The sequence below is a fragment of the Anneissia japonica genome, unplaced genomic scaffold (genome assembly GCF_011630105.1).
Source record: "Anneissia japonica isolate Jap-2015-1 unplaced genomic scaffold, ASM1163010v1 scaffold287646_len19808_cov183, whole genome shotgun sequence".
In the NCBI taxonomy this organism is placed as follows: domain Eukaryota; kingdom Metazoa; phylum Echinodermata; class Crinoidea; order Comatulida; family Comatulidae; genus Anneissia; species Anneissia japonica.
Window position 1 is genome coordinate 9,157 of NW_022745103.1, and position 10,825 is coordinate 19,981.

The 10,825-nt window shown below is 32.4% G+C and overlaps 1 protein-coding gene across 1 annotated transcript in view; it reads left to right on the top strand.

Moving 5' to 3' along the window:
* The window catches only part of LOC117119931, a gene marked incomplete at both ends in the record, with an annotated part of 17,354 nt that extends 6,601 nt beyond the window's left edge, over positions 1 to 10,753 (top strand). Inside the window, 13 exons of the mRNA XM_033264911.1 lie at positions 682 to 717; positions 2,349 to 2,514; positions 3,504 to 3,607; positions 4,066 to 4,229; positions 4,745 to 4,775; positions 5,242 to 5,429; positions 5,571 to 5,660; positions 6,065 to 6,244; positions 6,486 to 6,731; positions 7,284 to 7,478; positions 9,176 to 9,331; positions 9,939 to 10,241; positions 10,648 to 10,753. Coding sequence (XP_033120802.1) covers positions 682 to 717; positions 2,349 to 2,514; positions 3,504 to 3,607; positions 4,066 to 4,229; positions 4,745 to 4,775; positions 5,242 to 5,429; positions 5,571 to 5,660; positions 6,065 to 6,244; positions 6,486 to 6,731; positions 7,284 to 7,478; positions 9,176 to 9,331; positions 9,939 to 10,241; positions 10,648 to 10,753 — 1,965 coding nt within the window. The remainder of the gene's footprint in view (positions 1 to 681; positions 718 to 2,348; positions 2,515 to 3,503; positions 3,608 to 4,065; positions 4,230 to 4,744; positions 4,776 to 5,241; positions 5,430 to 5,570; positions 5,661 to 6,064; positions 6,245 to 6,485; positions 6,732 to 7,283; positions 7,479 to 9,175; positions 9,332 to 9,938; positions 10,242 to 10,647) is intronic.
* Positions 10,754 to 10,825: the final 72 nt, after the last annotated feature.

Genomic DNA, 10,825 nt, shown 5'->3' on the forward strand with positions numbered 1-10,825 from the left:
GGGGTTACCGAATGCAAGCCTTTGAAAGTCAGTACATTTTAGGAAATTCCCTATCTTATATCACTAGCTCAAAATCCTGTAGCACCAGTTTTTTTTTTGGGACCCAGTTCACGAGCCTCGTTTTCGAATACCGCGCTCCAAAATCGAGTGCCGTCACCGTCATTGTGGTCGCCCATCCCTCTATTTTAAATTAAAAATCAATCGTTTCATCCCCGCACCCCCCCCCCTTTAAAAACACAAACACTTTTTGCGCGCGGGGTGGGGTGGGTATGATAAATTACTAACCGGGAAAATTATTACCTTTGCCCCCCGACCCAAGACCCCTGTTACGCGCCTGAGTTTGAAGTACACGGCAATGGACAAACACTGTATACCCTTGTCGAAAGAAAAAAAACAGTTCGCAACTACTTAGTTTGTTTTTTTATTCAACTTGCCACCGACAAGGTGTATGTTTTTAAATTGATTGTGGTGAAATAAATGAAATGATAATGTGTGGGTAAAACGAACAGTGCTCCTACATCTCCCCTATGCTGTCTAATTTCAGTCTGTCATTTATTCATTAAATATTGTCTGTTGGCATTGGCTATTACCAAGACCACAACCCATCCTAGATTCAGAATTACTTCAAATGATGATGATGTTTCTATTCTACAATACGATTATGTGTTTTATCTTTTTAAGGTGGGCAATTTCCAGTAATCGATTTTACACCTTCGGGTAAGAAAATTTTTGTACTATTATTATTATTATTATTATTATTAATAAATATATTTTAATGTTTGCACCAGTGTAAACACTGGTGCAAACATTAAAATATATTTATTTTACTTTAACAGTGTGGACTATGGTGATATACTGTTTCTCAAAAATTGTAATTGCAGTGCATATATCTTATTTACTTGAAAAAGAAAATGTACTTTCGGAAGTCCAGGGAGGTTTCAGATCACATCACCGATGTGAAGAACACATCTTTACATCAAAAAGTATTTTATCTTGCCTTTCAATTGAAGACAAAACTACATCTGGTCTTCCAGGATTTCTGAAAATCAGTTGATAGTGAATGGCGGGATGGTCATAAAATCCACTTCGGATGCATGCATTCGTACAAGGGAAAATTTTGAGAATCATATGTTCATTATACGATGACGTTAAAGCAAAATTAGAAGTGATAGTATGACAAATGTTTTTAATAGAGATAAATGAAGGTGTGTGTACTTTCTCCAATTTTATTTTCTATTTTTATTAAGCTGTTGGTTAAGCTTCTTCGTGAAAGTAATTTGTGCATAAGAATGAATGGTATTTGGATGGGAGGGCTTTCTTTGGCAGACGATGTTATTTTGATATCTAATAATGAATGGGAAATGACTGAAATGTTAACAATTGTTAAAATACAAATGACCCATTTTCTGCTCAAAGCCCCATGCTATACACCGAAAGAGGCATTTTATGGTGACCTTGTGTGGGTACCCCTATTCCCGATTTTTGGACAGAGCAAAATTGTTTAATAGATTGATAATTATGGATGATCACAGATGGCCCAGTGTTGCACTTAACTCCATGCTTCACTTAAAATTGACAATTGACATACTTGCAAAATCTACAAATTTAGACATTTATAACCATCGTATAATAAACATATGATTTATAACCATGTTTTTGATATTGATAATTCAGCTTTTACTTCTTTTTCAGTCAGCACTGTTGGGCACTATGTGTCAGAACTGTATAGATTAGAATGGTCAAATAATGTACCGCAAAAAACATCTTTATACAACATATATATTCAAAATTATAATCTTCACCCAACAAAAAATATTACTAGATAAAACAGATTTTTATTGTGCAAGTCTGAAATTAAACTGAGGTCTAACAAACTACCTCTAGATTGCAAGCGCTGTAAGCAGTCTAATAATGTATCAGATCTTTGCTAATTATGTGGAAGTGGTGAAATTGAAGATAGCAAATATTTTTTACTAAACTGTAAAGCATTCAATAAAATCAGAATAGAAGAATCTACCATTCTAAAAAAGGAACTTACATTTTGTAAGAATTATGACACATGGATTTTTTACTAAACAGCCAAAATTATATTAAGTTAATATATATTTTCGACGAAGATTTTGTTGCATTAAGTAATAAATCTTGCACAGTTTTTGACAATTATTGTAAAAGGTTTACAAAAGTTAAATATTTATAAAAGCAATAACTAAGCCTGAAGAAAGAATGTTCGTTCTGTAATATTTTTTCATTTGCACCAAAATTCATTGCAGATGGGGATAGTTTAAATGCATTACTGTATGTGATATGATTCTTCACTTTGTTTCTCTCTCTAAATCATTCGTTATTAGGAAGTACGGTTCCATCAATAATCCAAACTCATGGACCATCGTCTGTAAAAACTTATACGGAAGCATTAGAAGACGGCATTGTTGAGGTGAACCTTGGAACGATTAAGGTGATAGGACAAGAAAGAGCGGGTAAAACCTGCCTCATAAATTCCTGCCTTGGTAAAAAGTAAGCAAATATATAATTATTAAGTATTAAAATAATAAATGAAAATGGAAGAAAATAGCAATAATCATGTTCTATATCCATTAGAAAGTATCACTGTGACCTAAAATAATAATAATGGCGTTGGCGATAATGATGATGATAACAAGAGCTCTCAATAAAGGTCACATATTCACCCCGGCACTACAGCAACTCCTTTTCTATAACATAAATCTCCAAAAAATATGTTCCAAAGAGATAAAAAGTAATAGAAAATAAGATTAATAGTAAAATTTGACGACAACCATGATGGATTTATATAGCTCAAATAAACAAGGTCTCTGTGTAATAGGTAAGAAGACAACAAAGAAATGGGAAAAGGCTGAGTAAATAAACAAAAAAAATACAAACAAAAAAATGCCAAGCTACCACCGAAACCAAAGCATGGAGGTCATATCATCACCGCCAACCGGAGATCTGTGTTTGTGTACTCCAATATTATCATCATGGATCTGTTTTTGCCTTAAAGCATAGCGTTTCTGCAAATATTGTTCCAAGTATATTAGGTATTTTGCCAGAGACAGCAGATCTTCAATACTTTCTAGATCCAACTGTTGGTCCAGTTAGCTTTGCTTAATCTTGATTCCTTACTGGTATCAGGTGCCTCTTAACCAGGACAAAATAGAAACTCAGTGCTCATGTAGGCCTAGAATGTCCTACTTTTTACTATCAAAATGATTGAATTTACCCTCACTAGGGAAACCAATGTAAGGGAAATCAGCTTTAGGGTTATGGAAGTTGAGTCTGAGAAAGAGGTAAGGGTGAAAATGTTTAACAAATATACAAATTAGTATGGAAAGAATAAAATAATATAAACAGAATATATTTATAAGTTTAAGACTTATTGATACATACATTACATGATGTAATGATGAATAAAGAATATGTCTTCAGCAAATAAAAATATTCTGAGAATCTACAAGAAATCAACATTTATCAATCACATACTGCAGATTTAACCAAGATGAAGAAATTACAGATGGAATAGCAACCACTAAGATTATAACCAGGACAACCAATAAAACTGACGTATGGAGTGAAAATCTTACTAACGTTGGTAAGAAAACGAATCACAATAAGTAAATACTTATTTCCAATAATGTCCAATAAACATAATTATTATTATCGGTGTTGCCAATAAAATTCCTATTATAATTATAAAAATCATAGTCATTAGTACTATAAATTAAAAAATATAAATAAAATTTAAAGTAGGAATATAAATTATAAAACTAAAAATAATATTATTATTACAATTGTTGAGGTTATTCTTTTTAGAATTATAAAATAATACAAATTAAAATTTATGATTTTTTTTAGAGCTGATACCAGAACAATTAAAATAATAAATGTTTTAGTTGAATTATTATTATTGTAACGTGCTTGATGGTGTGTTCTGAGATGTATTTCGAAGACAATATATCTTAATTTTTAATGAAGTAAAACAAAATAATTAAAAAGTTTAGTGATATTAAATAAATGGGAAAGAACATAACCAAAATGCCTTCTCAATAGGTAATGCTACTGAAAGCTATGAGAGGTCAATGGCAGAGACAGTTTTTATGAAAACAGTAGACAACTATGGCTCTGTTGGAGAAATGTTTTTTGATTATAGGAAATCTATTAAAGAAGCATCATCAGAAAAAGTAAAAACTATACATGAGACCCCAAATGAAAACGTGAGTATGGCTATAATATATTATCGATACTGCTGTTTCTATATACAAACATTATTGTATTGTGTTATTGAGAAGGAGATCACTCGGCAACAGATCCCTTATATTGATATATTTTATTGTTGAGCACTGCTCAAAACCAAGCAGAGTTGTGTTTTATGTGTATGTAAAGGTAGCAATTGTGCAATATACCAAATTAATTTGTCATATCTTTGAATTAAGATTTACTTATTAGACACCGTGACATTCTTATGCTCAGTACCCCAGAAATAAAGCTTGCCTACAGTGGGTTACCTTTTTCACAATAATGTATTTTCATTTAAAATTTATAATTTATTGTGTTTATATATATATATATATGTGTGTGTGTATGTGTGTGTGTGTGTATGTATCTGTTTTGATATGTGAAATAAATAGATACTTGTACTACTTGAAATAAACAATGAAAAATAACTAGGCATATGTTACAAATACACCATGTTACATTTCATTCCATTTTGTATGTTTCGTTTTTGTAGCTGCAGGTTACCAGTGTAATCACAAACACAGGTAGGTATTAATACATCCTGGCATTGTGAAAATTTCACTTCAATAACCATAGGCCTAGGTTGTTTATGGTGAACTCTACTACATTTTCTTAATAGGGCTGTTCCTTATATAACAGCCGACTATTATAATGACACTATCTAGAACATTTGGTGGTTTAGTATATTTTTCAGTAGTAACTTTGAATTTGCTGGTTTTATTGTCTTATCGGTCAATATTACTGTCTTTCAAATATAAAAACGCAATTGTCTCTTGGTGTCACTAAAACTGCAAAGAAACAAATAAAAAGTGGAATCGATAAACTTGAAGGTTCATGAACCTGTAGAACGTTTGTAACGGTGACACTTAGCAGTGTGTAAATAAGGTATTAAGGTAATCTCGGGTAACTGTTTCCTTGTAATTTAGTGTATACATATATACATATATATAAATCACAACAGGCTTACGTTTTAAGCCAATTCATTGACAGATTTGCAACTGAATGAAGGACCACCAAATACCAAATCTTTGCCATTGTCAATTCGTGAAAAGATGGTCAAATTTGTTGGTAGAGGAATGTATTACAGAAAAGAATTGGTAAAATGGCATAGGATCAACGAGGACACATTTAACATCTGGGATTATGGGGGCCAGGTAATCTACCATGGAATTCATCGGGTAAGTCTTCTTTAAACCATTCATATGTTGAGATTATAAGAGTACCGATTTTGATGGTGATACATAGCACAGATGCTCAGTGATTTTACCGTAGTTTCATTTGGTTGCAATGCTATAACATATACCAGTATTTTTTAATAGATCTTCATGACATCAATGGCAGTTTACATTGTCGTGTTTAACCTTAACGTCAATCTGGATGACAAGGCCGTTGTAATGGATTCATCAGGGGTAAATTTAGTATTATTAATATATATTTCATTGACTAAATGTTTTTTAAAAGGACATTTGTATATTTTCCGATATCAACACCTTTATCTGTTATTTATAGTACTGTTTTGTTATAGTACATTATAGGACATATTACTGTATAAAGTATATAGACATTAACAAATATTAGTTTTAAAAAAGTGTTATTATTGTCACATTTACATCATCTTTCTCATTATAATTATATTATCGTTATCATAATTATATTACTTTATCTTTGTTATAATTTCCATTATTTTTATACCATTATTATCATAGTTATTGTTATTGTTATTTATTATTATATAAAACGTTTATTATAAAAAATAATTTTCAACCAATATTATGCTATGAAATCATCTTTTGTTATTTGTTTTCCTTTCAAGCAAATGCGCATTCACCACCTGACAAACCTTGAGTTCATATTATATTGGATTTTGTCAGCGTACATTCACAGCCGTGAGTTAAAAAATGACCTGAACCTACAGATTGCATTACCGGCTATTGTCCTTGTGGGTACCCACCGAGACTCCCTTGGATCCACTGAACAGGAAAGGATAAGCAAGGTTAATACTTATTGAAAGAATTGGAGCAGAATATAATTACTTTACACCAATAGTATACATACTCAGAGTTTTCAGAATGATGTCTATAACATCTTGCAAACATGTGTGTAATGTGTTTAAAAAGCTAGAGGCACTATCATTATGGTCGTGATGGCTGATTATACCTTTGACAATACACGGTTAAGAAAATGGATAAATTATTTATTACTGTACTTTTTTTCTTACCAAATTATATGACCAGGTAAAGGAAGCGTTTGACAAAATAGAAAAGGCACTGATGGGTAAACCATACGAAAAGCATGTGTACCCAACATACTTTGACATCGAAAATAATCGTTCAGAAGTAGATGGCAATATTGCTAAGCTGAAGAAAGTGCTTGATCATCTCATGACAGCATTGGACAAGCCCATTCCGTTGAAATGGATGCGCTTCCGTAGCGAAATTCATAAGTTAAAGGATACAACAGTAGTCTGTCCTTTGAAAAAGGTAAATTTTTCCAGTATTAAATATTTTTTTGTACAGTATTTGTTTTACAGTAATTATTGTTAAATATTTGTGGTCAGTAATTATCATAAAATTTAGCCTATATTAAAATATTTTTGTCTATCTTACAATATTTCTGAAAATTATTTAGTAGATAAGTGGAGTGATATGAAATTCCTCCACCCCCCCCCCCCCCCCCCAAACAGGGAAAAAGTGCTAAAAAATCAACACTTCGCTTTTGTCAATGTTGTAAACGATGAATGTTTAAAAAAACACTCGTACACACTTACTGTGATATTTTCAATAAAATCAAAAGTTTCATCAGCATTTTGGAATTCTCAGAAATGGTACATCAAGAGTGAGCATAAATTAGAAATAGTGTTACTGCATAAATTGACAAAGTACTGCTAAAATTGCAGCAGTGTTGAAAGTTTTAAGTTTGTTAATTAAAGAATAATTCATCTTTTTACACCATATTCAAATGTAGAAACAAATATTTCTCAACAAAACATTAATTAACTCGTAGCTTCATTCAAGTATTAATTGTTACTTAAGGTGAAAGAATTGGCTGCCAAGTTTGGAATAAACGAGGAAAATCAACAAAGTGTCCTATTGAACTTCTTGTATGACCTTGGCGAAATCATATACATGCCTGACAACAAGGTTTTACAAGAGTATGTGGTATTGAATCCAATGCATTTTGTTGAAATGGTCACAACAGTCATCACTGTGAAACAACCCAACTTGGAGGTAAGAATAAACTTATCCCTTGTATTGAATATGTAGATTGGTGGTTACGATGATCGATTTCCAATTCCATAGTCATATGTTCAAATTCTGTAACAGTATGGGTTTTTTTTTTTTTTTTTTTTTTTTTGCATGACTAATAAACCTCTCCACTCCTGTGAAACCTTGACTTAGAAGTACTGGGATGGTGTCCGGCGAGGGTTAGGTTAATCCTTGTTAAGTGTAGGTTTTCAAATTCAAAATTCTGTTAAAATTTTAGCCCCCATAGTTTGTTAAAATAATCATTTAAGTGATTTTTACCTCTATTTTGTAATCTTGACCCCGAAACATTGACTCCAAAATACCGGGTTGGTGTCCGGCGGGTATAGACATAGACATAGACATAGACATCACTTTATTAATCCAAATCCTTGGAAATTACATCGCTCTTTCAATAAATTAAGCAGGAAAAGTAATTCAAATGCAATAAATAATAACTATCTTACATATCTACTATTAAACAGGTAAATGCCCCTCACAATGAATGAGTTAGAATAACGGTTCGTGTTAGCAGCCGGTACCCTCAGTCTACCGCTGCGTTGTATAACGCAACTAGCAATAGTTGAATGTAACGGGGGACTTTCGTCAGACATCATGTTATCAAAATTAACTAGTCGTTCTTCGTAGACTGAGTGCACCGATTGCAGTTCCGAACCGATAATCTTCCCAAACCTGTTAACAAACTTCTGTAATCTGTCCCTATCACCTTGTGAAATATTCCCAACAAACTAAGCAGTAACAAAGTAATCCGAGAATAATAGAATTATAAAATGACAGCATTATCTCCTTCCTGACCTGAAAAGAATTAAGTTTCCTAAAGCAAAACATTCTCACATTAAGTTTCTTAACTAAATGGTCACAGAAAATTCCCCACGACAGTTGATTATCATAGATTACCCCCAGATATTTATACGATGTAACTTGTGCTATTTCTTTATTTTCAATAATGATACTTTCTTCCTTAACCCGCTTTTTTCGAAAATCAATCACCATTTCTTTCGTTTTCTCTGTATTTATTTCAAGAAAGTTATCTTTACAATAAGACACAAACCTTTGAATTTCTGAAATATACAAAGACAGGTCGTCCTTCCTAATTAGACCCAAGATTACCGTATCATCAGCATATTTAATTGTTGGACATTCATTAGCTGATCTAAAGTCAGCAGTGTAAATAGTGAATAGAAACGGAGCAAGTACGGTGCCTTGCGGGGCACCAGTATAGTTTTTACCATATTATATTTAGGTCAATGTAGTTGAGCCCAACCTTAAAATTTCTTGCCCCGAAACCTTGACTCAGAAATACTGTTTTGGTGTCCGGCGAGGGATGGTTTTTTGTAGTTAAGCAAATGTAATTAAACCAAACCATGTAATTCCTTGCCCCGAAACCCTTGTACTCAGAAATACCGTCTAGGAATAATTTCCACCCTAGTTTAGGGTTTATGTAAAGTGCCTAGAGGGATATGAGATGCTATACAAATACTTTATTATTATTATTATTAATGAGACCTACTGTAGTATATAAAGCCTCAAAATTATTTTCCTTTATTTAAGACATTTCCAAATATCAGTCACCTTCTTTAAAATGGTATGAAAATCATATGTATTGTTCAGTCTGAAATAGTAAAAAAAAAAATCATAATGTTCTTTCTGTGTTATTTCAGTCAGCCCTGTATAAAAACCTCTACAGGAAACTTAACGAGGGTATATTAGAGGAGCCGTTGTTCAAGAAGCTTTTGGAAGATCGTGGTGTTGATTTGAAGAAGTTTGACTTTTTTGTCGAGTTGATGAGACGATTTTGTCTTCTTTGTGAGAGAAAAGTAAGTTTAAATTGTATTACAACAAGACTTTAAATTATTTAGCTATGGATTGATAAATACATCAAATGCAAATGTTATATAATACCATGCAGGCTCCAAAAAGACTAAGAGAAGCCATGATTCAATATTTTGTTTTTTATTCGAACATCATCAGGAATGAAAAATAATTCTGTCCATAGGGACCGTATACCAGAATTTAAGTAGCTTAACTAACCAATCAAAAGTGAGAAACCGGTAAAATTGACCAATCAAGGCAAACAAGGTGTGACATATTATTAATGAATTAACAGCACACCTTAAAACAAAATCAGTCTTGATAAAGTGTGAACACATTGTTAATATGAATAAATAAATAAACTTGATGTTAATGGCTAGTTCAACAATGCAAGTTCTTCGGATGCTTTTTATCCAGTATTTAAACATGGTTTATAGCGCCTAATAGCCAAATTTTGTTTAGTTATGAATACATACTGTGGGTGAAACTGAAGAGAGCAACAATGCAGTCGGATAGAATTTATTACAAGTTCAGCAATATTTCATGATTGGTTGCTCTTTATTATGAATATAATATCGCTTTCATTAAAAAGTGTTACATATTTTTTGATAGGAAGCCAAACCAGGAAACCGTTCTTTCTTTGTCCCACTTCGACTGGCACTTGAACCATCGTCCGATGAACATAGACGGGTCGTCAGTTATGGTGAGCGCGCTATAAGCATATACCATGACTTCTGTGGATACCTTCCGGACGAGTTGTTTCCACAGCTGGTTACAGAGTTTATCAACAGGTTTCAAGACGAAGACGGAAATGAACAACCAAAGCTGGCACTTGATCATGCAGAACTTTACTTCGATCAATATCATTTTGTAATAATGTCTGCAATTACTTTTGGACTAAAACGACTGCTGAGGGTAATACATGTTTTTTGTATGAATTTTGTAAAATTCTATTACACTATATTACTCCATATTTGATATTGGTAAATACTCTTATGTATTTCTAATATTGCTAGTTTTATTACGTTTATTTCCATTTGTCGTTTCTTTATTACACTTTAAGCAGATCACTTCAATGGGACAAACTAGCTCTCAATAATTGTGTTTAATGATCCATGACAGTCGACTCTCTTAATGTTTCTTCAGTGTTGTTGTTGCTTTTTTTTTTGTACCTAATTCTAATATGTGCCTGATGTTTCTGATCTTTTAAATGTTTTCGTTTAAGCCAGTTCACTGTCAAGGAACCTGTTTTATTTTTTTGTGTTATTGACTTTATTATACGTTAAAAGACTATATAATAAATGAAATGGTTTCCATTCAGACAACTATTCTTAGAAGGAAGCGAGACGACAGAGCACAGGAAGACCTTGAACCATTACCAGAAGCCTGTAAAACGGTATGTTGTAATTCCTCTAAAAATAATAATAGTAACCTATTGTGTGATTATTAAGTCGCTTAGCCTAATAGTCTTATTTGGTATTTGGTTTAACCCTGTCAAA